We start from the raw sequence: 27,427 nt of genomic DNA, 5'->3' as shown, positions 1-27,427 counted from the left end.
CTGCACAGCAGCAGTTCATGTGAACCAAAATCTAGTTCATTTTTAATTGCTTGAACACAGTTTTCAAAACTCTACACACTTATCATGACTTTAACCACAACCTGCACAACATTGTGGATTCACAGCACTTTGTTCAAAAGCTAACATCCTGCTGTCAAAACTGTTAACCTGTTAACCATACATTCAAAACTGAATAGATTTCAGTCTGGTGCATTTCAAACAATGCTGATTGCAATTTCAAGTAAAATACTTGTTTGTGAACACATACTGTACATTATATAGGGAAAGCTCAGAAAGATTTTTTTTGTTTTTAAATAAAGAAACACCAAATAAGAATCAATCAATTATACACTGTACTGTTCGAGAGAAACAGTAAACGGGTAAAAGAGCAGCCCTTATGTTTTCTCATCCCGCAGTTTTCCCTGGATTAGGGTGGCACCTAAATCATGGTTGCAGCTGTCGCCGTGGTCCTGCTAGCCTGCTACACCCTGCTATGCCCTGCTACACCCTACTATGCCCTGCTACGCCGTGCAGTGCCCTGCTACGCCATGCAGTGCCCTGCTACATCCAGCTACGCCCTGCAGTGCCCTGCTATGCCCTGCTATGTCATGCTATGCCCTGCTTCACCCTGCTACGCCCTGCAGTGCCCTGCTACGCCATGAACTACTACAACAACTACTATTTCTAGTCATAGTTCCATTATCTTTATTGTGACTATAATTGCCACTGTTCATTGTACCCCCAACCGGCACCGGCAGACAACTGCCCACCAAAAGCCTGGGTCTGTCCGAGGTTTCTCCCTAACCACTTAAGGTTTCCTCGCCACTGTTTCACTACTGTAAATGCTTGCTTAGTGGGAATTACTGGAATTGTTGGGTCTTTGTAAATTATAGAGTGTGGTCTAGACCTACTCTATCTGTAAAGTGTCTCGAGATAACTCTTGTTATGATTTGATTCTATAAATAAAATTTAATTTAATTTAATGGAAATAGATACCAACATGTCCAGGTAAGATGTCTGAGGTTACATATACATGAAAAATGTGAAAAACACTACATTTACTAGTAAAACTGAGACTTACTGTTTTTCAGAAAATAATGGAGGTGGAAGCAATGGAAACATCACATTCATTTGTATTTATGGATGATGCAGGTGCATGGCAAGCGAGGACATCCAATGTTCTTTGTTATTACATACCTTTAGTTTTTAACTTTTATTTCCCCCAGTCATTACATAAATTACTACAGATAAAATAAAATGATATATATATATTGAAGCAAACTGCTGATTTTCATTCCCTTTTGTTTACATAAAAAAAACTGGTATGACAAAAATAAAAATGTTCACATGAAAGAATTTCACTCTTTTCTTTAAAGTTCCTATGACATGCTGCTTTTTGGATGCTTTTATGTAGGCCTTAGTGGTCCCCTAATACTGTATCTGAAGTCTATTTCCAAAAATTCAGCCTTGGTGCAGAATTACAGCCACTAGAGCCAGTCCCACAATGAGCTTTCCTATGTGCCATTTCTGTGTCTGTAGCTTTAAATGCTATTGAGGAGGAGAGAGGCGGGGCAAGGTAGAGGGTGGGGGTGTGGCCTTGACCAACTGCCATGCTTCGCTCGTTTGCAAGCCATGATGTCTCTCTCTTTCTCATGGGCAGGCCAAATTATCTGGGCAGGCAAAGCAGAGAAAGGGGAGGTAACCTTCCCCTTTATGAGGTCATAAGAGGGAGATTCCAGATTGGCCCATCTGAGCTTTCATTTTCTGAAAGGCAGAGCAGGATACCCAGGGCTTGGTTTACACCTATCGCCATAGCCACTGGGGGACAATGGGCAGGCTAGGGAAACTCATATTAATGTTAAAAAACCTCATAAAGTGAAATTTTCATGCCATGGGACCTTTAAAGTAACTATTGATTAGTGTGAAGTCAATTATTCAAACTGTAAAGATTAAAAGTTTGTAATTTCTGTATTGGTGTTTGATGCTAGTGTTTTTACTCAGTGTGTTCTGAGTGACAGTGTGTGTTGTCTCAAAACGAACCTAGGAGTTAATAACAGATGTGTACCCACTCGATCGTTCTCTGGGACATGTTTTCATGCTAATTTAATGTTTTTGTAGTTTGAAACAAGCTAGCGCGGACCGCTGATTAGCTTACAACTCTAGTATTCGGGGCACAGGGAAAGTAAAAACAAATCGCTATTTATACCACTAAAAAGGCTCAAAATATCACCACACTTCAACGGTAGCATAATGAGGGTCCCTAAATGTTAACCAAGCATTGAGAACTTTTTACGTGTACAGACAGTTTATTAAAAAGATAGATTATAAAGACAGTAGCTCCCAAGATGGCGGCCGCCTGTATACTAGGGATGGGTGTATCGATCCTGTGGTATCGATAGATCGATATACTCACGCTACTCATTTGGCATCATTTCCTTAAAAAAATATCGATATAAACTAAAAAATAATAATTGGGGGTGTATGCATCACTTTCAGCTGTTTTAGATTACTTACTTAAATTACTATTACAGGACACCCCTGTACCTGGCGGCGTATTGAGCTGGCCCATGTCACGTGACAGGAGACGAGCGACACAGCCGACAGCGACACAGCCATGGGCCTGAAAATGTGTATGTTTTTGTTAATATTTAATTTATTTCATTCATATTTATGTTATTTATTTTAATTTTAATTTTATTATGTATTGACCATAATACATTTTGTATAAATGGTCTGTATTTGTCTTGTGATTTGTCTTAAATGTAATAATATTTTTAATGACGAAAATTGCCAATAAGAAATTAACGGTATCAGTATCGCTATCGATGAAAATGCAAGAAAAAGTATCGGCATCGACTCCTAAAAGTGTGGTATCGCCCATCCCTACTGTATACGAGAACGCGATCGTAATCTGTTATTAACCCATAGGTTCGTTTTGCGTCCTTAGAGTTGTGTTGCTTGGAATGAGTTTTGCAGGTAATGTGAACTGTTTAGTTCAGGTGACTGTTTGTAATGCAGACTGTATTTAAAGTTTTGCACATGTGGCTTCAGTTATGACCACGTCTTTAGCAATCGAAAAAAACTGTAAATCTGAATTTACTGTTATCCGTTTTGGTAATTATTAGTTTGCCTGGTTCATAGTAGTTTTTTTGTTGTTGATAAGAACAAAGCCTTTGATAAGAAGAAGATCTAAACTGTCGTTACTCACCACTGTCACTAAGCAACGCTCCTTGGCGTCCTTGACTTGGCAAGGGTTTCTGGGAATCCGAGGCCCGAGGGTTGAACGACCGCCCTTTTTGGAGCAACGAGCGTAGAACAGCGCTACATGCGTCGAAGGAAATATTTCCGAAAAACAACTTTCTGAAGCAGCGTAACCAAACTTGAGGTATGTAAACCGATGGTTTGTAACGTGTATTTTAACCCTCAGCGGTTATAATTAGGAAATATATCTGGGAAAAGTGTATTTTAATGCGCGGTTTGATGACGTAATGTTGATTGTCAAACGCGAAATGGCGAGCGTGCTAGGAGGCCCGTTAACGTTACATGCGACACTCTGGGGTTGTACCATGTTTATTTCCTTCATGTTCCACTTTCGAAAAGATTGCATTGGTATATCTAGTCCTGGTAAGTTCGGCGTTGGTTATATGTCTCGGGTATGTAAACATACTTTGTTCTTCTGTTGGAGGCAGGATTGTATGTTTGCTAGTTAACGTTAAGCTAACATGGAGCTGGACTAGCAAAGCTTTTAACGTTAGCAAAATGAAAAACCATGTGTGGGGTCATTGGTTGAATAACATGCATGCCACCCCGTGTGGCACGCCAGAGCACACTCTTAAACTTCAGCAGAATGTTTTTGTGTAACGTTACACTTTCACTTCGGAGTTTCTGGCAAGTGTAACGTTTAATTAGGCCCGGTATTGATGTGGTTATCATGGGCCCTCAACTTGACTTCCTCGTCCTGTTGGTTCTGTGCAATGTTGTTGCCCTGTAAATCCCTTTTCAGCTTTGAGCCTCAGATAATTTCCTTTAACTTAATACAATTGAATTACAGTCTTTCTCCGTTGTTTTGATGCTGGTCTGCCAGCTGTGCACTAAAACGACAAATTCAGTGATGCAGTGGTCAACATTTTGATACATTTTGATGGCGCAGTGGATATGACACATGCCTTTGGTGTGGGAGACCTGGGTTCGATTCCCACTGTGATACATCAACCAATGCGTCCCTGAGCAAGACACTTAACCCATAGTTGCTCCAGAGGCGTGCGACCTCTGACATAGCAATTGTAAGTCGCTTTGGATAAAAAAGCTAAATGACATGTAATGTAAAGAAAACTGTAACCAGGAATCCAGCTCAATCATACTGACATTATGAGGCATACACCTAGAGCTGAAGTAAACAACGCCTCTTTACTATCATAAAACGTTTTTGCGGTTAAACAAAGAAACAATGATTATGTACAAAAATGGACAATTATGTAATTGTGTGTGTGTGTGTGTGTGTGTGTGTGCGTGTGTGTGTGCTCGATTCAGCTGATAGCTGTTACTTTTCTCAAACTAAATTAAGAATTGTATGTCCATCTTCCTCCATTCTGTGCAGAGAAGGATAAGGTCAATAATGGCGGCTGAGGTGGAGGGTGAGGTGGAAGGATGCAATGAGTACCCAGCGCATTACAAAGTCATGATGGACAAACTTAATGAACAACGACAGCTGGACCAGTTCACCGACATTACCTTGATTGTGGATGGTAAGTAGGCGTACTCTTTGAGACACTCCCCTCTGGCAGGAGGCTGAGGTCCATCAGGACCAAAACCTCACGTCACATGAACAGCTTTTTCCCCTCCGCCACTAGCCTTATTAACAAGGCCCGGAAACCACACTGACTCTCTCCACACCTGGCTCTTCATGCCACTGTTCTCTCTCTGCTGTAATGCTCTTTGCTCTTTATTTTTTATTTATATCTTTATTTATTCTTTATTTTTAATTTAATACATACTGTGTACATATACTTATACTTATATTGTTTAATATTCCATCTAGAGAATGTGTGACGTGCACCAACACCACCAAAACAAATTCCTTGTATGTGTTAAAAAACGTACTTGGCAATAAAACCCTTTCTGATTCTGATATGTTATATGTCATCTTTATGATGTCTTAGTAGAACTATCTAAGCAATGCCTCTTATGTCCATGTCTCTTGTAGGACACCAATTCAGAGCACATAAAGCAGTGTTGGCAGCATGCAGTCAGTTTTTCCACAAGTTCTTCCAGGATTTTACCCAAGAGCCGCTGGTGGAGATAGAAGGTATTCTGTGTTATGATTTAATTTCTTTGGGAATAAAAAGTAGCCTGACAGCTCTTCAGGAATTTATAGGAAATAAAGCACATCTGTAAACCTCTTATTTGCAAGTTTATAAAAAAAATAAATAAAAAAAGTAAGGTTATTACCCAAACGTTCTGTTAACTGCATCTAATAGAGAGGCAATTCCTTGATCAATTTTGAAATCACTGTGATGTTCCAGACATCTCCAGCTGAGAATTTTGAGCTACAAATATGTTTTCCTGTGTTTGTTACTATCATACGTAAAACAGCTTTTACTCACCACGGCTTCTCTCTACTTACTCTGACAGGAGTAAGTAACGCAGCCTTTAGCCAGCTGATGGAGTTCACTTACACAGCAACGTTAGTGATAGTTGGAGAAGAGGAGGCCCATGATGTCTGGAAGGCTGCGGAATACCTCCAGATGCAGGAAGCCATCAAGGCGCTCAACAATAAGTAAGTCCTAAGTCCCTGACACACCAAGCCGACGGCAGGAGCTAGTGGCAACGAAGGCCGACTGTGGCGTCGACCCAGATCGCCTGTGTCTTGGCCAAAAATTAGCACCGGAACACACCGCACAGACTACAGCCGGCGGCCAAGTACCACGTATGTTCCGCTCCTGCGTGAGAGGAAATAACTCTCCATACCAGCAGGCGGCGGTGATGTATTCGTCATTCAAAAGGGGAAAACGGATACAAACGTTGCTATGATACCCACAAACATACAGTGTTTGCTCGAATCAACAGCTGCAGAACCGAACGGAGCCTACGGTCCCTCTGCTTCAGAAGACCGCGGACACCGGGAGATGGCTAACCAGACTGTCCATCTCCCGGTCTGTCATCCGTTCTCTCGGCAAAGAATTCTCCCTACGATGGGAGCGGAGGGACCGAGCCCGAACGGCCGGCTGCTGGCTTGTTAGTTAATGTTAGCTTGCTAATTCCACCCACACAACATGCCTTCATCCTACACTGGTTACAGAAAATTTGCCAAACAAAGTTGTCACTCATATGGTGATATTAATGTGCGTTTCTACGATGTGACAAGAGCGTGTGAATTAAACATTAAGTTGTTAAATTTTACTAATTTAGAGGCCGGTCAGCAGGCTGGTAAGCTAGCTTGCTAGGGGGCTAATTGTTTAGCGGTGCAGAGAGAGGGAGGTCTATTACGGTCTTTAATATTAAATTTCACGGTATAGGATATTAGTTTATTATAGGGCTGTCAAAATAACACGTTAATTTCGATTAATTAATCGGAGAAAAAATAACGCGTTAAAAAAAAAATAACACAGATTAATCCATTCCATATTGATGTTAGACCCAGAGCCGTTCTAGCCACCATTGGACTGTAAAATGAAGGAGGGAGACGAGAATGTGCTGCCTGGATCATTAATTGGAACATTTACTTGTAAAAATCTTCTTCCTGCCAACCCTGGCTACCTAAATCTGGTGCCACTGATATGTCTGCGGTCTTCTCTCTGGTGCTCTGAAGACAATACAGGCAATACAAACACCGCTGCACGTGGCGCTAGTTAACACTATACTCGACAGCAGCTAACGTTAGCCTACTGCTAGCTAGTTAACACTATACTTGACAGCAGCTAACGTTAGCCTACTGCTAGCTAGTTAACACTATACTCAACAGCAGCTAACGTTAGCCTACCGCTAGCTAGTAGCTGGATTAAACATGGTTAAAATGCTGACAGCTAACGCTGAACGGTGTAAAGTTTGACTGTGTTTTACTGTAGAGGATGCCAACACCGGTATATAACAATCTGCAGCTGCTGTCGGAAAAACAACACAGACGGTGCGTTCAATGAAACTGGTAAACTACGGTCTCGTGGTGCATTTGAAGTTATTGTAAATGTCCTTTTCCCATCTGGTGGTTGTTTTTGTCGTTCAACAGAAATTTACTAGTGAAATAAGTTATTGTTATTGTTATACATTATTATTAAATTATTTAATTTTGTAGCCTGGGTAAACCCTGATGAACTTCCGGCAAATTTGAGATTTGCTCTGCAAGTCAGTCTGGCGAAGAGCCCATTCAAACCCATTTCCAATGTCCCCAAAATCGAGGCACCAATCACAACCGCTGAGGTGGGCTTTACACCAATCACAACCGCTGAGGTGGGCTTTACACCAATCACAACCGTTGAGGCGGGCTTTACCTGACGACGATAGTGCAGCGACGGCGAGCAGCTTTTTGTTTACATTCAACATGACGGCTACCGAAGCGCAGCGTCACCCAGATCGTTGGTCTGATTGGTTGAAGGACTATCCAATGCGCCCTCGAGCCATTTGAGCGGCATCCGTTGGTGACGCCCCTTTGGAAATGAGCTGTCAATGAACCTTTCCCAGACCCACTCTCAGTTACAACTGAGAAGGGTCTGGTGTCACCCAGGCTATTAATTTTGACCATATGGCCTTAGCAATAAACAAGCCATTCTTTAATGTCACCGACTGTTGTTTAGTACCCTTTTTTTTTTTTTTTTTTTTTTCTTTTTTTACTTTCTTAAAAAGTATCAGTTCAGGCACCGTTAATTATGTATGCGATTAATTTTGATTAATTAATCACAGAGTATGTAATTAATTAGATTACATTTTTTAATCGATTAACAGCCCTAGTTTATTACATTAGTTTATTTTGTAATGTGTATGTATGTAGATGTATGTTATTCTTAAAACATACCAACACAAGTATTTATACAAAGTAATTATATAGTTATTCCAATCGTCTAAACCTATGTGTTTTTTTTTAGAAGGAATATTCAAATGTCATTTTTGGCGAGTTTTGACAGCTCTTATGTGAATTGGATTGATCAGATGAGATGAAAAATGAAAGGAGCTTTATGTGCGCTCTCACAGTCGTTTGTTTGCTTTCCTCGGTACCCTTTTCAACCCTTGCGCTCCGGTGAGCGACAGCGGCCAAAAAATGCAGACGAAGGCCATCTTGTGGCAACGGTGCGGGACACACCGCACAAATTAGGGCCCAACTTGGACTGACGGCCGTCGGTCGCCTTGGTCTGTCAGGGCCTTTACGCGCAGTTGACCTGTCACCTATCACAGCTGATGAAGCTTAAATTGTGTCACTATGCATATTTAAATGATGTCATGTACACATTTAGTGGCGAAATGTTTTAGAAAGCTAGAAAGGAATTTGTCTCAGGACTCCATCTAAACATTGTTACCTCTTAACAAGAGCTTGTCTTCTCCTGTAGGATGAATGAGAATCCCTCGCTGACAGCAAAGAGCAGAGGCAAAAAGAGGAAGATTGCTGAGACATCTAATGTGATTACAGAAACCCTACCTTCAGTGGATGGGGATCAGGTCAGTATGTTCATAATGGTCACACTCATAGAGATATTAGTTCCTTAAAAAGCAGTGGACATTAAGATTCATTCTGCTTATTGTATGAAGTGCACACAGATGACTTTGTCCACGCATTAATTGGTAGGACTGAATGTTTTTAATGTTCTCTAGGTGGAGATTGAGGTGATAGGGGAAGGGCCCATCAAGGTGGAGGAGTCTGGCCTGGAGGAGGTGGTGGATGCAGCAAAGAATGCTCAGGCGGCATCAGATGACTCTGCTTTGGCTCTTCTTGCTGACATAACCAGCAAGTATCAGCAAGGGGAACCCACGCTACAGGTCATTAGAAAGGGAGGAATAGAAGAGGTTTATTGACTTGTATTTGTACAGACCTTCCTTTTTAAGCCAAGTTTCATGTTTTTTTTTTTTTTGGTTTATTAATTGGTAAACTGTGTATTTACAGTAAGAGTTATGGATGTAAAAGGATCAACCCTGCGTTGCCTGTGTTTGTGCGTGGCAGGAGGTGGTGTATCAGGAGGAAACGGTGACTGCCTCCAAGGTGCTGGAAAATGTCGAGGTCGTAGAGGTCCAGATTTCCCAAGTGGACAACATGTTCCGCTGCAACAAGTGTGACCGTAGCTTCAAGTTGTACTACCACCTCAAACAACACTTGAAAACACACCTGGGCATGCTTGACAAACCCCACGTGTGCAACCACTGCGGGAAAGCCTACACACGGGAGGGCGCCTTGAAGCAGCACATTGGCACGTTTCATTTTGATGCAGAAGAGCTGTCTCGAAACCAGAAACCCCAGAAGAAAGTGCATGTTTGTGAATACTGTAAAAAGCACTTTGACCACTTCGGCCACTTTAAGGAGCACTTGCGGAAGCACACTGGTGAGAATGAAAAATAAAGCTGGTTTTGTGTTTGCAAATGACTTGATTTAGTACAGTCATAGTAACGTATCATTGACTTATACATCTAGCATTGAAAATACATGCTTACCTTTATCTGTAGGTGAAAAGCCGTACGAGTGTCCAGATTGCCATGAGCATTTTGCAAGGAACAGCACACTGAAGTGCCATATGGCAGCCTGTCAGAATGGGGCCGGAGCCAAGAAAGGACGCAAGAAACTCTATGAATGCCAGGTACAGTTTGTCCAGAATCAAGGCCATCAAGCGCTCCCCTGCCAGTGCAGTGTCTACAGTAGAAAAAAAGATTTTACCTTTTTTTTTTTCCCCCTCCACATTATGTAAATGTATTTATTCACTTCATGCAGACATAATGCCCAGACTTTCTGTGTGGACAGATGCATTGAGTAATGTACTAAGAATGTATTGATGAATTGTCATACAGTTTAGATTGTGGAGGCTTACCTTGAGAAATGAATGTCTCAGTAAAGTGTTTCCTCCTAATGTAAGCCATGTGAAATTAAATATCTGCAATACAGGGTATTGGTAAACTTGATCCCCTATATGCAAGATATGCTTGACAGGTGAATAATGGATTTCTGTATTTTAAAAGTCTAGTTTGCGCCACAGCTTTCCATTAATGTTTACAAGTAAACAAAGGAATAGGGTGGAGCTGCAAGGATTTGATTATTTGATAGATTTAAAATTAATGGGCAACTACTTAATAATTGATTATCTGTTGTAGACATTTTTCAAGTAAAAGTTGATTGGTTGGTTTCAAATTCTCCAAAGAATATGTTGCTTTTATTTGGTCTTACATTAGTAAATAGAATTGGTTATAGGCTGCTGGTACATGAAAACGAGATCATTGATGACCTCACCTTGGCGTCCAGAATATTGGGATGGGCATTTGTCACAGTTTTCTGAAGTTTTATAGACTCCATGCTTCCCATGTGACCTATTATTTTCTCCTCCATCAGGTCTGCAGCAGTGTATTCAACAGCTGGGACCAGTTCAAAGACCATCTTGTGAGCCACACAGGCGTCAAGCCCAACCACTGCACCATGTGTGACATGTGGTTCACCCACCCAAAAGAACTAAAGGCCCACCTAAAAGACGTCCATTCCATTGAGGACAACAAGTCCTCTGAAGAACTGGTCATCACCGACTCTACCGCACTCGCCATCGCAACGCAGAGCATAGAAGGAGGCGAAACTGTCCTGCTGGATGATGGAATCCAGGTGGAACACGTCACAGTGGAGCCCGTGGATGTGATGGAGATGGAGGAGACTGCAACAGTTGTGGTGGAGGATGGAGGGGTGGCGGAGATGTGTGAGGAGGACGTAGAGAGATTAAAGCGGGCCGGGGTGCAGATCCAGGTGGTGCATGTGACCACGACTGAAGTTGATGGGCAGCAGGTGGTGAACTCTCAGGTGGAAGTAGAGATGGAGGGTGAAATGGTGAGTGTTGAGGAGGCAGTACAAGCAGTGGTTGTATGAGAATGTCAAAAAGACTGTCTTAAAGGACCTGCAGGACACTCGTTCAGTCCTGAACGGCTGCAGTATCCTGTAGCTGACTTAATTTCCATAAAGAACACTGCATGTGGGATACAGCATGTCCCCTCAAACTATGTCCTGCTGTCTGCCATCACATTGAATGACTCGATTTCCACCACCTCTTACTCTTTGAACTCTGCGTTATGGACAGAGTTACAGAGAGAGATCATTTCCTGCTAATGATCCTGTATTTATTTTAATGCCGTTTGCCATCATATCACGTATTGTCGATTACTCTATTTTCATGTGTTTTTCCTGTGTCCTTATTTTACCTCAAATGTATATGTTCTTTTAGTTTGGGTCACTTGCCAAGACAATTTGACAATGAATGAAATGTTCTTGTGGCCGCTCAAACAATGTATGTATGGTGCTGATGTTCTTCAGTACTAATGCTACAGTTTTGTTCAAGCTTATTTTCATATTGACTTTTGGTGTTTTTGTAGAAACTCGTATGGAATAAAATTGGTTTCCAGAATGGACTACAAGTCTTGCATGCATCTACTGAGATCTTTATCTTAAAATCAACTCGGAGAGGGTATATATACATTTAGAAATGCTCTTAAAATTATTATGCCTTCAGGATTAGTTTTTTCTTCTTCCTTAAACCTGCTCCATATCTGCCAGATGTGTTAATGGACAACTGTCCATTAGCCCTTGCTTTTGTCCTTATCACTTCATAAAGTGGCTGATTGTGTTGTTTTGTCTACAGCAGCTTGTTTCCACTGCCCCCAAGTGGATAAAAAAACAATGTAGTTTTGAGGAAGTGGTGTAATGCAGACCAATGCTCATAAACCAAACATTTAAGTAATAAGTATCCTACACACCAAAGCAGTCAAACTATAATTCTCTACATAATAGGCCCGCCAGCTGGCTAGATAGTCCTGTCTGCAATGTGTACAACATATATGCATATAGTCACAACTTTGAAATGCTTGTGATTGTCAAGAATCTGCATTTCAGAAATGTACATTATGATCCAAATTTAATCAGTTCAAAGTGAACTTTTATTCTTGATCTTGAAAAACTAGTCTGACAAAAAAGCTATAGGCTGTAAATTATAGCTCCATCCGAAGAGGAAGACCCGGGGAAGGGTCGAAAGTAGATCTCGACTCGACGTTTTAGTCAATTTGATGAGATTGTGGTGCAGGGCAACCCATATGTATATATATAAAAAACGGACACACACACGAGAATAGTGAGCTTGAGACATTGACGCCTCTTTCTGTTAAGGCCTTCTCCTGGTCCCCTGACCCCTCCTTGAACCTGAACCGCTGCTGTGCTAATAGCCTGGCAGGTGACCATGCAGGTTAGGTTACCTATGTGAGTCCCGCCGCCTGGCCGCCTCCTGCTCTGGACAGCTCCTGTGGTACTGAACTGATCTTGCGGCTCGAGTTGTAATTCTTGCTTCTGATTGGATAACAGATGCACGAGGACTCCCCAGCCCGCACCGATTGGTCGTTTCACCTGCCAGGCAAGCGGATTTCCTTCACAACAGACTGAACCGGGTAGCAGAGCTCTGCTGCAGAACCAGTGTCACCGGGCACCGGAGAAAGGTGATTTTGCGGTGAGTTCTGTAAAGCTTGTCGCCACGGGCCCCATGACGATATACATGGTAAGACTGATTTACAAATGTAACATCTCTGGTGTTTTTGTGCTCGTAGGATCATTGAGAGAAATGCGCCGGCTCATAGCCCGCGGCGACGAGGTGTTAACTGTCATTGAACACCGATAGACAAACCACTTAATCAATGCACTGCAAGGTTTATTTACTCGAAAGCAGGTTTGTGTTTGAAAAGTTTTCGCAAAAGAATTATTTAACTAACACATCACCGACACATTCAAAATATGGCGACTGAGCAGTATCGTGAAAAATAATCTCTGAAGGTAGAGCTCTTCATATTGAACCGATACTATTTATTTTTCATAATCTCGTGATGTATTTTTCAATTATATTTTAGTCACATTTTGCAATGATTGTTGTTGTGAAATTCAATGCATCACTTGTGAAAAGGATCACAGTGCATCACCTGGCAGTTATGCACACGCGCAATCAACTTTGGGGAACCACCATGACTCACTGAGTTTAGCTCTTTTAGCACCTTTTGCACTCTAATGGGGTTTTATTCTATATAATAGTCTTATTGCAGTAGGCTATCCGTCATAACTCAGTTTGTGTCCCATTAAGGGTAGTTTGACTGATGGGATAGCATGCTTGTCTTTTAGGAGTACAGTAGTTTGTTCAACACAAACAAAGCAAAGATTTACAGAATAAAAAAAATACTTTGTCAAATTATTCCAATACTTGTCTGTGGCTATAATGGAAGGAATCTACAACTGTTTAGTTATACACATTGACTGATTTATTTGCATGATATGCTTTCTGTGTTTGCTGATTGCAAAGAGAGAGGAGACATTCGAATGACTCAGCAGCTAGATTTGGATGTCACAATAACATTTACACATAACATGTATTATCAAACTGAGCTTTTAGAATGCTCCATAATGCATTTTTTTAAGTTAAGTTATGCAGGTAATATTGAACGTATTGTATTATAAAAGTAATGTTTTTCACTTAGTGTACCTGGATTAGAAACAGAATATATTTCCATATTTTTGGGGGTCGGTTTCCTGTCGCCTGAATGAAAATGTTTTTTGATTTTTATTCGTTTGATGGTCAATCAGTCAGAGCACATGAAACATTGTGCTTTGTGTGTTCTTTCTCTGATGCAAACCTCTTTGAAGTGCTGACAGTGAATAAAAACGGAACTCAGAAGGCTCTTTAAAGCAGGAAGAAATAGTCAAACACATTTAGATTTGAACCACCAGAATTTACAGTGTCTACACCATTAATGTATGTTGTTGTGCTCCCTGCATACAGTGTCATGGTAACTTTAAGGCCTCAGAGACATCTCTAGCTCTCTCGCTCTCTCTCCAAGATGTACTAGGAGCTGTATAGTATGGTGCAGATTCTGCATTGTCAGGCGCAGGGAATAACAGTGTGTACTGTACTGTACATTTTTTCACTACTACAGTAGTGAGTCATGCTACATAAAAAGATAAAAAGTAAAACAATATTTGAATAAAAACAATAGTGAAACGAGTTGCATAGTGTCCTACTCATTCAGTTCAGTTGACCATTTGCAAAGCCAGGTATAAGCCAAGTGCTGTAGTTTTAGTGCATCCATCGAAGCCTGAGGCACTTTGGTTTGGACTTCACTTTGAACAGGTGTGTGTGGTGTGTCAGCGGGAAGGAATTTAGAGGTCAATCTGTTTTTTGGAAATGTGGAAATATTTGCCCCATAGATTCCAGAGAGGCCTGCCTCCCTGTTCCTAGGACCTGTGGTCTTCATTGTCGCAGCTCTTTCACTGGTGAGGTTTTTATTCTTCTCAGCAGTGCGTCTCAATTAACCAGTGTTGGGCAAGTTACTTCCAAAATGTAATACATTATAGATTACTAGTTACTGTCATTTGAGAGTAATTAGTTATATTACAATATTACTGTCTCTGAATTGTAATGCGTTACACTACTTTTGCGTTACTTTTGAGTTACTTTCACCAAAATAACAGGGGAAGTTTGATTTGGCAGCTAGCTTGTTAATTTCACCACCGGATCAATAAAGTCTCCTCTTTATCCACTTTAATACATCATAGATTATTCATATTTTGTATAATTAATATAAATATGCAAAGTAACTAAAGCTATAAAAAATAGATAAGTAAAATGTATAATAGGCAAGTAGGAGAAAATGAAAATACTCAATTAAAAGTACGGCATTGTTGTAAAATGTTTGTTTATAGCACTTGAATAAGAAATTAATGTTGTTTAGTTTAAAACACTCTAAAGGAAATGTTCAATTATAGTGTGATTAAAACTCACTATTTACATTATTTACAGTACTTCATTTATAGCTGATTTGTGAAAAGGTAGCCTACACAACCTTATTTAACAGTAATTTAGTTTTACTGCGAACCGTCACAGGAAGTGCTTTTATTTTGAAGTAAGCTACACGGAAGTTGTCTGTTGTGTAGCCTACTCTTGCTAGCTTACTGAGATGCAACATGTCCGTTCTCTTAATACATCCATGGGCTCAAGTTGTTCACTTTCTTGTTTGTAAAACTGCAACATATTGAACAGTAAATGGTCACAGTAAAAGACAAGCGCTTTTGGTCGTCATTCGAAGCCATTCCACTACAGGCAGAGTTACTCTCCACGGCTGATAAAATGCAATGATATTTACGTGTAGCAAGCCTCAACATTAATTCCCGACATGTTTATATCTGTCAGCCGCTGACGTACCGTCACCTGTTGGGACATACATGCTGTCCGTACCGTCTCTGGTTCTGGTTTACTTTTGTAACGCGTTACTCCCAACACTGCAATTAACACCTGGGAGCTTTGTGTGGAGAGGGCTCGCTGTCTGTGTGAGCACACTTGTGTGTATGAATTTACATGCTTGTGCAAAGGGTGTTTAAATGTGTCTGCATCTTTGTGCCTGAATGCATAACGGCAGTAAAAAAGAGAGAATGTGATACAAGCACAGGCGGAGTGAGGGAATGGACTTAAGGTGAATGGAAGGCAAAGTAAGTTTGTTTTTTTAGAGACAAAGCAGAGAGGACAAACTGTACAGATGGATGTTTCATAGCTTGTGATGTGAGAAACAGCTCCTCTGTTCTTTTACCTTGTCTAACTATAGGCACAGACAGGCATGAAAGAGATGTCTACTTCTTGATGCACAGCTGCTGTGGATGGGCTCTTGTGTTTTCCGTTGTTGGAGTGTCACTGTGGAAAGAGGCTGCTGATGGTACAGTGTGGTCAGCAGCAGAGTACACTAGGTAAACCCTACTTCTCTTTAGGGATCCTTAGACAAATGATTGACTGTCTGGTGAGTAGGGACCTGCACTTTGCAAAGCTGATAGTATTTGCTTATGAAGGGCTGGCTGTTTGCACTGCAGACTCATACACCTGTTTGTAGTAAGTAGTGTACTGTATTAATTGAGTGAGTTTCTTTAAAGATTATTTTTTGGGCATTTTTAGGCCTTTATTTGAAAGGACAGCTGAAGACATGAAAGGGGAGAGAGAGGGGGAAAGACATGCAGCAAAGGGCCGCAGGTCGGAGTCGAACTCGGGCCCGCTGCGTCGAGGAGTAAACCTCTTTATATGGGCGCCAACTAAGCTATCCGGGCGCCCAATTGAGTGAGTTTTTGAATGGTACATCTGTCTGTAATTCAAACTTGAAGCAGCAAAGCTGGGAAGACTAGATACATCTATCCATTTTCCGTTGCTAAGCCATGGCCAGATCACGGTAGCAGCAGACTAATATAAGCAAGGTCCCTCTCCCCAGCAACGGAAGGGTGAAGACTTTTAGAAACTGTCGTGTAGACAGGGAAAACAGAGTTTTTGGCTTGTAACGTCAGAGTATGCCCTGTTATCTCCTTTTGTGAGGCGTCACATATGAGACAACATTTCTTGCAATGGCAGACATGGCCATAATAATACTGGTAACAGGCTTGCTAGCATGACTTTTTACATACGTTACATACATTATGTTTACACATAATGTACAGTTACTATTCCATTGTATTGTGTAACAGAAGCGTCAGAATGACACTGCTAAGTCTGCTACATAATCCAACACTGCGTCGGTCTTAGACAAAAACGTTGGACTTCTAGTTGGTGGGTAGTCTTCAGGTAACAGCTTTTTTCAGGCTTCTGATTGGCCAACATCTTCTTTTTCTTCTTTGCTCAGGTTATATCACCACCTGTTGGCACGGCGTGCTCTTGACAGTGCTTCAATTGTGTTTTTTTGCGTTTTCATGTGGACGGAGATTTTTCTAAACAGTGCATGTGTGGACGGTATTTTTTTGTAAAACAAACACTTTTTTTAAATAACCGTGACTTGTGAACTAGGCCTGAGGCTAAATGCAGCACTGTATAACTGTTAACATGGCACTGCATCTTCTCTTTCTTGGCACCCAGTGCCAGTTAAATGCCTAATTCTCAGCATGAATAAAAGACAAATAAACACGCTCGGTCAGTGTCCATCACCAAGCAACCAGATAGTTCTGTTATCCAGTAAAAGCAAAGCACAAAGCAATCTGGGTTACTATTAGTCGTCTATGGATCCTCTGTGGGTAGATATTCACCACTTAAAGGAATTGTCAGTAGATCTAGTCATTTCAAATGGCTGTACTCTATATGGCAGAGTGTGTCTCACTCTCTGTTAGAGATTTAAGGAATATACAGTATATATTAAGATGAATAGATACTAGTAGATATTTTGGAGTAAAAAAAAAGATGTAAAACAGTTTGAGATACTAGCTACATTCCAAGACATATTAATCAATACTTATTCAGTAAATAAACTAATAAGTAAATATTAATCTACAATTGAAAAAATATAATTCCCTGATGGTGATTTTATCCCAAAACTCCTATTGCTCTGCTCTCATTATTGATGTTTATTTCATGCATGGTTGTCCTTTTAGTCTTTTTATTTACATATATAAAAGGCTGGTATTCAGGGCTTGCTGCTTTGTGCTGTAAAGTGAAGGCCTCTCCTTTCTTACTAAGTCCTTTTAGGCTGCCCGAGATCAATGCTTAGATATTCATGGCGCGATGGTAGGAAAGTGTTTGAAGGCTGGGAGACTGAACACCTCACAAAGGAGAACTGCTTTGATTTCCTAGTGAGGCTTTAATATAGATTCATTCATCTTAATATAAAAACGGAGAGAACACCTTCCAAAGCACCATGTTACACTAAGTAACCATTTCTGTTCCTGCCTTATACATACCATGTTATGTCATGACAATGTCTTCTTCTGAAAACAACTCAATTTATTTAAAACTGGACTCCCTGTTAGAGTGATTCTATATTTTCCTTATCAACAAATGTGATCAAAACGTGTTAGTCTGTATCTAATTTTTCCAACTTCCCTATCCTGACAGTCACACTCACCACCAAGCCCATTCATTCCTAGTTGAGATATAGTTTAATTGGATAGAATACAGCTGGGGCACTGTATTGTTTATCAAAAATTAAAGGGGAGTAATTAGTGCATTTATTGGAGACTATTTTCAGCCACGGATAATAACATATTTGGTGTGCTAGCGAGTATACGGCACCAGGAGTGTTCATGTGGGACGGAATCAAAATTAATTACAGCAGCCATGTTCATCATAATGGAAAACATTTACAGCCAGTGCTACGGGGTTTTTAATAGTTTTTAGACAACAATGGGGGGGGGAATCTTTATCAGGCTACAGCAACAAAGGCTTGTTGTTGGATCAATTAATTCTTTGGTTTTGAGCTTTTAATGGGTTTTATTGATAAAAAGAAAAAAAATATTGAAGATTATTATCCTTTAATGCAACATTAGACAGCTCATTTGCCACATGAGTTCAAACTGTTACTGTGGCAACACTCGGCAGATTGAATACTGGGAAGGCTGTAGATCGTAGTTCAGGTGAAGTATATTGTTTGTATACATGCCATTCACTGTGGTATTTTCTATTCAGGTGTCAGGTTGAACAATTGACTTGTTTGGCTGGTTGAAAGTACATCATCAGTTTTTATTTACTTTTGGATTTTTTGAGTTGTCACTTGGTATTAAAAAAAAATATATATGTCTGCAAAATCGAAAAAAGTCGTTCATGAACCAGTATTGAATTCACGGTATCGGTATTGAACATTTTTTAGCGATTTACCCAGCCCTAATTACAATACACATTAACAGACACTCAAGCAGATACTGCACAGGCACACTTGTGTTGACATGTGCACACAAACTCGTGCACATGGAGAGTTAAAAAACATGTATTCTATGGTTTTGCACAAATTCTTGACCCATAAAAAAAATCTACAAAATTGCCAAATGATAAATATTATATAATAAAGGTACTAGTAGGTAATAAACTATAAAAAGAAAATGGATTACAACACAGTAACTAGACATTAAAAAGGAAATGGAGGGTTACCAAAGTTAAAATAAATAAGATTCATTTTTTTGTATCTCTCTTGTGCTTCATTCCAGGTTGTCTCATTAAACGCCCCACGGCTGCACCCTGACACTATCATCTGTTCGACTTCTTTCCTCCAACCCCCCCCCCCATCCAGCTCCTCTTCCCTCCTCCTCAACCTGTGGCCTATTTATACCCTGGAGACTCAAAAGAGCCCATTAAAGCTCCGCAGACCTATTCAGCAAGAGACAACAGTGAGAGGGAATGCATGGTTGATGTGATCTCCAGCCTCATCACCTTTTCTTTGACAGCTTCACATAAGGAAAACTAAGGTTTCAACTACTGGGCATTCTTGAAATGCAACAAGACTGCAACTTCATCAAGCTTCAGATGATAAACTGATATTTCATTATTTGCAGCTGCAGCAGATTTGGGAAATTCTGGATGCAGCATGTGCTTGGGTCCACAGACTGGAGGTTCTGTACCATAGAAATAATTATTTCTGTTCTGTGCCATTTTGTTGAAATGCAGGAAAACACATTCAAAACATTTGGTTAATGACTCAGTTGTCTAAATAGCTATGCGATTTCAGCATGGACACTGAAAGAATTTACCTTCTAAATGCCTCACACGTCTGAAGGTAGGTCAAGGTTTTTGTCCCATTTGAATTTGCTCTAAATCAACTTTTACATCGGATCTATGATATTGGATCTATGATAGTATAACAATTATTATTTTTGTATTGCTGCTAGCTATTTAACTTTTGTATATACATGTATTGTTAATCTGATATGATTACACAAGAAAAATAGAACATATATTGCTGTGGTCTTAAAATAAATGTATGATACCTTGCAATGCAGATAAATAGAAGCAGCACCAAATATGTTCCTAAAGTTTTAGTTTTAGTAGTTTTAGTTTAAAGGGGTAGATTTTTTTAAATTTATTTTTAGATTTTTTATTGATTCGCAGTTGCAGTAAACAATACATCCACAGAGTCACATTTTCATTTTTATATCCCACCCATATTAAAGGGGTAGATTTGAAAAGGCACTTGCATAATGTAGGAACATCAATCATTGTGCAATGAGCCACAAAAATAATATATATTATTTTTAATTGGGCATCCAGTCCTCCACCACCCCCAGCCATGAGCTAAGCCCACACAACCCTGGGCGTTGCAGGATGACTGCTGTCTGCCCCTTTGAGAGCAGCCCAGAAGGGGCTGAAGCTGGGGCTGGGACAGCAGGCTCTAGGGGGCCAGGGGTAGCCGGCACTGGTGGGAGCATCTCAGTTTCTGGGGCAGACACCGGGGATTCTAATGGAGACTCTGTCGGAGGTTCAGTTAGAGGCACAGCTGTGGTCCCTGGTGGCCAAAGGTACACGCGCTGGAGCCGCCAGGACAGCTCAGACATCAACACAGATGATGAGGGAGCCACCATCCGCCGCCTCACTCCACTGGAAAGGCTGAACCTGGATATGTGCCAGGATGAAAGGTAGGTAGTCAAGAGATGAAGCAGTAACCCCCTCCTTTCATAGGTCCTTTGTGGCTGTAAGTTATTTTAGAATCACAATGTGTTGTATTTCTATTAGCTGTTTTGACTCACCAGATGATGAACTTCTTTATTATGGAGGCTACACTGTAGTATATCATAGAGAATATTTAGTGTTACATCTTCTGTTATGTAATCTGGTCACAGGGTGGTCCGTGAGCTAACATTGGGCAGAAGAATCGGCTTCTACAAAATTCGAGGAGAGATTGGCTGCGGAAATTTCTCCCATGTCAAGCTAGGAATTCATGCCCTCACTAAAGGTAAGAAATTATGAGACATCAGTGAAACGCAACTGTTAAAGCACCTGCACTCAAGTACATGAAAACCTCTATTAGAGAGTGGCAATTATACTACACAGTTTAAATTGCACATCTATCTTTAAAGATAGACATCTTCACATTCGCTCTGGCTTTTAATTAGATTTAAGTGATAATTTGGCTGATGAGCTGTTTCTATCAATGGGCTGCAACACTAACAAGTGTGTCCTTACGTAGCAATTCACTAAAAAGGTGATGTGTGCCTTGCCAGGGGGCTGATTCAGCCACGAAGAGACAGACTGTCTGCTGCCCTTGAACAGATGGATTGATTAGAGATCTCCAGTTTCCTTAGCGACGACTAAAATTGCTGCATGCCTCATCAAAGGCTGAAGAGAGGGAGGAGAATATCTCTCTCTCTCTCTCTCTCTCTCTCTCTCTCTCTCTCTCTCTCTCTCTCTCTGTGTAAGTGGTATCATTTAGTCCGCTAAAAACAATATGAGCTGTGATGCATTTTGAATGCTCCTATTGAAAGGTATGTCACAGCTGAAAGAGAGCCTAATACCAGCCTGAATAATGCATATGGATGCACAATTAGATATCTCAACACCATTTTGCCTCTTAAGAACTTTTCTGTATTCAGTTACCTGAGGTCTATTTAACTTCTCTTTATGAATCATTTAACAGAATACAGTAAAGATACCAGTTGTTTGAATTTGATATACGTAAAGTATTTTGATCTTTATTGGCTCTAAAATTGTTGTACGTCTTGAAAGTTTTCTTCTCAACACATTTTTAAATGTGGTAAATTAAATTTGATTCCAGGACAATGTAGCTAACTCAGCACTCTGTGTCCCTATCATATTTGATCATCACCCTGACTTAACGTAATATTTCCAAGTCACCCCAGTATGACAGAAAAAGAGCTATAATTCCTTTTTTTATGAAAGCAAATTTTACTTTCAAGATAGGGCTTAAAGTAAGAATTGATCCCCTGGGAGAACATAATCAAGAACATTGGTTTCTGAGGGCAGCTAATCCTTCATCAAGTTATCTAGAGGAGAGCATCAGGCTCGGTCACTTCAGGGGCAATTCTGTGATTGCTGGGTGGAACCAGGCGCACATTTTCTATCCTGTATTTACTTAAGATTTATGTAACACATGTAATGCATACTTTCTCAGAAAAGTGGAATATGTTAATGATGATAGACACAATGGGAGCACTTGTATCCTGATTTTTTTTTTTTTTTTTTTAAAAGTCAACGAATTTAAAAAAAAATATTTTTCCTATCAAGTTTCAGCTGAAATGCTATTTTTCGGCATGCTTTTATATAATCTGTACAGCTGACTCTTTTGTAGAAATGATTTGTTTTTCCACTGATCGTTGACCTTAATGTTCTCCCTTGGACTCACCAGACAAAGTGGCTATAAAGATCCTAGACAAAACCAAGCTGGATCAGAAGACCCAGAGGCTGCTGTCCAGAGAGATCTCTAGCATGGAGAAACTACACCATCCCAACATTATACGCCTCTATGAGGTTTGACTCATACACACTCATATATTGATTTATAAATGAACTTTATCTAGTCCCAAGGGGCTTTTCTCCGTGATCACTTCATCCAGCCCGACATATATACTTTTGTTTTTAAATGCACTCGGACATTCTGGTCATTCTTTTTCTCCTTTAGGTGGTGGAGACGTTGTCACGATTACACCTGGTGATGGAGTACGCAGGGGGAGGGGAGCTCTACACAAAGATTACTACAGAGGGGAAACTTTCTGACACTGATAGCAAGATTGTCTTCGCTCAGATCCTCTCTGCTGTTAAACACATGGTTAGTAAATATAAGTTTATATTGAAGTGGTATGTTCAAGTAAAATAATAGAAAACTAGATCTTAATCTGAATGTAACCTATATAAGATTTGATTTAGGGCTGCAGCTAACGATTATTTTTGTAATCGAATATTCTAGCGATTATTTCATCGATTAATTGAGTAATCGGATAAAAAATGATTTTGCCTCAAGGATCACTGTACCATGGACGGCACACTTTGTGGCTGTGGCATCGCTGTAACCTCCACTCATGAACGTTTTTATAACTTTAAAGCATTAATTCTTAAAAATATATCGCCATGCGACACAACAATTGAAAGCTTAGTCTCTCATGATTCAATTAAGCCCACACACAAAGCATAAGATGAGTTATAACAGTTACACAACTGTTATAAAACGTAGCTTCTTACCGATTTTTCCTGCTAAAAGCTAAGGAGTTAGCCATCACAGGGGGTGTCTTTGGTGTCATTTTAGCCTTCTCAGGAGTTTTTCTATCCAGCCTGGAAGTTGTGCCTTTTTTCGGAGTTGTTGAGCAATAAATCCAAACTCTTACATCCTAGATTTATCCACTTGATGTCCATAATTTATCACATTTTCGGTCATTTCCGCCGCTAGCTCCGTGCTCTCCGCCATCGCGCCACTGAATGTTGTGTGCGTCGTTAATAACAGTCAGTGTGAAACAATGACTCTGAGCGGAGCTGGCCGCATAACGCAACTGATTGGAATTAAACAAAGCTTCAAGGCAGAGAATTTGCCTCGAAGCTTTTTTGTAATCGAATTATTCGAATTATTCGAGTAATCGTTTCAGCCCTAATTTGATTAGAATCAGAATCAGAATCAGAAAAGCTTTATTGCCTGGGCGCCTGGTTAGCTCACCTGGTAGAGTGGGCGCCCATGTATAGAGGTTTACTCCTCGATGCAGCGGCTGCGGGTTCGACTCCGACTTGCGGCCCTTTGCTGCATGTCATTCCCCTCTCTCTCCCCTTTCAAATCTAAGCTGTCCTATACAAATAAAGGCCTAAAATGCCCCCAAAAAAAAATCGTAAAAAAAAAAAAAAAGAAAAGCTTTATTGCCAAGTACGTTTTTTACACATACAAGGAATTTGTTTTGGTGTTGTAGGTGCATGTCACACATTCTCTAAAATAAGTTAAACAAACAGGTTAAACAGAACAAACAATATAAGTTTAAATATATATATATATATATATATATATATATATATATATATATATACACACACACACAGAATGTATTAAAAATAAGAGAGTAAGAATTAACATAAAAAGAGCAGAACAGCAGATTAAGTACAGTGGCATGTAGAGCCAGAGGTGAGGTGTGGAGAGAGTCAGGGTGGTTTCCGGGCCTTGTTAATAAGGCTAGTGGCGGAGGGGAAAAAACTGTCCTTGTGATGTGAGGTTTTGGTCCTCATGGACCTCAGCCTCCTGCCAGAGGGGAGTGTCTCAAAGAGTTTGTGGCTGGGGTGGGAAGGGTCAGCCACAATCTTTCCAGCACTGTTAATTGACAAATAACTACAAAATTGACCATTAAAGGGTAACTACCATTTTTTTCAACCCCCTATTTCTCTATGTTTTTGTGTCTAAGTGACTGACGGGAACAACAATCTTTGACATTGGTTCAGTATTAAGCAAGATCGCTGCAGTCGTCAGCGGCGAAACAAGCTACAGTGTAAGTTAATAGGGCAGTTGTCCAGATTGTATTCACAAAAGTGCTCGTTTTGCCACTGACAGGCTCAGATTAGTATTCGTAGTTTCTGACAACATTATGGAAAGAATCCATTCAGAGATAGACCTTTAAAACCTCTTTGAGACCTTTCTGTTTAACCAGAAACAGCTCTGAAGTCGCTAGCGCTAAACCCACCAGACTCCATTTAAAAAAGCAATACTCTTTAGCGTGTATAGAGCCAACATATTTTCACATGTAAATCGGTAAACTATGTGTTTGATGGTTGGAAAAGTGGAAAGACGACCCAAAACGGCTTTTCATAGTTTTGCTTTGTTTCTGTCGACTTTGATTGAATTGTATTTTACGATGCTAAAATTACTGATTATTATTAAGGTCGACCTCCTTAGAAATCCTTACCATAATGTTGTCAGACACTTAGAATACTAATCTGAGCCTGTCAGTGACAAAATGAGCACTTTTGTGAAGGTAAATACAAGCTGAACAATTGCCCCATAACTTACATTGTAGCTTGTTTCGCCGCTACCAACTGCAGCGATCTCGCTCAATTTCAAAGATTGTTGTTCGCATCAGTCACTTAGACATAAAAACATAGGAAAAACAGGTTGAAAAAAAACGGTAGTTACCCTTTAAGATGACCTATACTGTCTGCTACATGTTGGTTATGAAATGTTTAGTAGCCTATTCTCTGCTGCTTCAATGACCTGGTTTTAACCATGGGGTCATTAAAATTTTATCTAATCTTCTAACCTAATTAATCTCATTTGACAATTTCTGTTAGTACAGACTGCTTACCCACGGCTGGTCTTGATGCATCACATGATGCGTGATGGTAGATTCAACTAAATATTCTTTTGATCCCTAGAATATTTCTGTATGACGAACAGTATAATGATAGTATAAAAGGGCTCTCGTGGATTAGGAAAATTATCTTTATACATTTGTCCTCGATGCAGCTTTACTGGATCAGCAGAATTTCAGTTGCAACTGAAGAAACTACATGTTCATTGATTTCTGTCTGGTCCGGATGTGTTTTTAATCAAGATCCCAGCCACACGTTTTAAAACACAAAAAATACTCTCCTTGTATTAATGATTTGGGTCTGATATGTTTTTCCACCAAAAAAAAAAAGATTACTGGTTTAAGAATGCTCTCTTTCTTCTCTCTTATGGAAAAATCCAGAATCTTATGAAAATGCAAATATTGTTCCTTTCAAAAGTTGAACTGCTGGACACAATATGTCTGCTTCCTCACTGAAAAGTCAATTCTCAGTGTATGTGCATTGGAGGCTTCAAATTTCCACATCACACTTGACGTGAAAGTAGATGGCACTTACATAATGCAGTTTCTTCTTGTTCTGCCACAGCATGAAAACAACATCATCCACCGTGACCTGAAGGCAGAAAACGTCTTCTACACCAGCAGCTCTTGTGTCAAGGTGGGGGACTTTGGCTTTAGCACACTGAGCCGCCGCAGTGAGACACTCAACACATTCTGTGGCTCTCCGCCTTACGCAGCGCCTGAGCTCTTTCGAGATGAGCACTATGTCGGTGTCTTTGTAGACATCTGGGCCCTGGGTGTGATGCTGTTTTTTATGGTGACATGCACCATGCCATTCAGGGCAGACACTGTGGCCAAACTAAAGCGATGCATCCTGGAGGGGGCCTACATCCTGCCCTCGTGGGTGCCAGAGGCATGCCAGAGGCTGATCAGGGGAATCCTGCAACCCATACCATCTGAGCGTTGTACAGTGGAGCAGATGATGGGCTGTGAGTGGCTGCTCCCTGTGGACTTCCCGCATGCCATGGAGCCCTTTAAACTAGACCCGTCGTACCTAGCAGAGACTGATCCTTCTGAACTTGGGGAAGAAGAGATGGAGGTAAACGCGGCACTGGAGACACTAGGAATCACTTTAGAACACATCCTCAACAACCAGGGGAAAGACTGCAGGAGCTCCATCACGGGGGTCTATAGGATCCTGTTACATCGTGCTCACAAGCAACGGGCTGTTGAGAGCATGCCGACGGTCAAAAAGGTGGTCAGACCAACTACAAAGAGTAAAAAGGAACGGCTAAAAGTGTACCGTAGTTTAAGGCACACATCTAAACTCTGTGTGATTCTGTGACATAATGCTCTGCTACGCTCTGGAAATTAATTGACTTTATAGTCTGGGATGAGATTGCATGGATTTCATTACAAGTAAATGCTTTTCAGGCCAGCAGTTTAAATTGAAATCATGGTATATAACCCCACTCAGCTCCTAAAATCTGGGATTTCTTACTTTAGTATATTTCTTCTAGTAACTAATATTATTCTCTGTGAGAAGATTGCTGGCAGCAAATCATTGTTTTCTTCCTTTTTTGACAGGGCCAGGGACCTGTAATACTCATGAGATTTGAAAATGTTATGAAATACAATTTATTTAAGTAAACATAATGATGATTAGATGGCATACACAACTTTTTATTTTGGTCACGTAGGCCAGATATTTATAGCCTATTCTATGCTCAATTGTACTGGAACACCAATAAACCCTATGAGAAATCAATGTAGCATAAATCTTAAATAAAAGAGTTAGAAACCCAAACATTAAGCTGAGGTGATAAATTGGTGAAACATTGTGTCTTTAATGTTTAATTACACTTTTCTTCGATGCCTTAGTTTTCTATCATGTTATGAAATCAGCCAGACTGGTTTATAATCCTTAATGTTTGTGATGACATGATGATCTTATGTGATATATCTCTATGAGATGTTCCTGCTGTTAGACTGATTGACCTGAATTATCTTAATTAAACTACAAATACCAACATACCATTACCAACCATCAAGTTATTAGTTGTTCATGTGGCAAAATACATTTTTTTCAGTTTTAGCTCAGACACTTTCGGTACGAGATTCAGTTATTCGTTTTTTTTAATACTCTGATGCCATATTCATGCTTATGTGTTGATTAAAATAAATTTAAAATTTAAATGCATTCTTTTTTTTATTAAACATTTTTTAAAGCTTATTATGCTTTTGTATATGTTTTAT

At 40.2% G+C, this 27,427-nt stretch overlaps 2 protein-coding genes across 6 annotated transcripts; both read left to right on the top strand.

Moving 5' to 3' along the window:
* The first annotated feature begins 3,214 nt into the window (after positions 1-3,214).
* On the top strand, positions 3,215-11,580 carry znf131 (zinc finger protein 131). 3 transcript variants are annotated; one of them, XM_031305388.2, is made up of 9 exons: positions 3,215-3,385; positions 4,598-4,745; positions 5,204-5,305; positions 5,632-5,776; positions 8,535-8,643; positions 8,797-8,988; positions 9,143-9,518; positions 9,640-9,770; positions 10,514-11,580. In XM_031305388.2, the coding sequence occupies exons 2-9, from the start codon at positions 4,616-4,618 to the stop codon at positions 11,030-11,032; spliced, it is 1,704 nt and encodes a 567-aa protein (XP_031161248.1). In that variant the 5' UTR covers positions 3,215-3,385; positions 4,598-4,615; the 3' UTR covers positions 11,033-11,580. The 3 variants fall into 3 exon arrangements, with proteins under 3 accessions (XP_031161248.1, XP_031161246.1, XP_031161245.1); XM_031305386.2 differs by lacking the exon at positions 3,215-3,385 and adding an exon at positions 3,487-3,624 and having other exon boundaries at positions 8,797-8,961; XM_031305385.2 differs by lacking the exon at positions 3,215-3,385 and adding an exon at positions 3,487-3,624.
* Positions 11,581-12,403: 823 nt separating this feature from the next.
* nim1k (NIM1 serine/threonine protein kinase) lies at positions 12,404-27,357 on the top strand. Of its 3 annotated transcripts, none has more exons than XM_035991822.1 (7): positions 12,404-12,701; positions 19,204-19,686; positions 20,178-20,542; positions 20,747-20,859; positions 22,270-22,391; positions 22,543-22,689; positions 25,758-27,357. In XM_035991822.1, the coding sequence occupies exons 3-7, from the start codon at positions 20,232-20,234 to the stop codon at positions 26,514-26,516; spliced, it is 1,452 nt and encodes a 483-aa protein (XP_035847715.1). In that variant the 5' UTR covers positions 12,404-12,701; positions 19,204-19,686; positions 20,178-20,231; the 3' UTR covers positions 26,517-27,357. The 3 variants fall into 3 exon arrangements, with proteins under 3 accessions (XP_035847715.1, XP_035847711.1, XP_031161249.2); XM_035991818.1 differs by having other exon boundaries at positions 19,121-19,686; positions 20,231-20,542; XM_031305389.2 differs by having other exon boundaries at positions 19,121-19,686.
* Positions 27,358-27,427: the final 70 nt, after the last annotated feature.

The sequence above is a fragment of the Sander lucioperca genome, chromosome 2 (assembly GCF_008315115.2).
Source record: "Sander lucioperca isolate FBNREF2018 chromosome 2, SLUC_FBN_1.2, whole genome shotgun sequence".
NCBI lineage: Eukaryota > Metazoa > Chordata > Actinopteri > Perciformes > Percidae > Sander > Sander lucioperca.
This window is presented reverse-complemented; position numbering and strand designations above follow the sequence as displayed.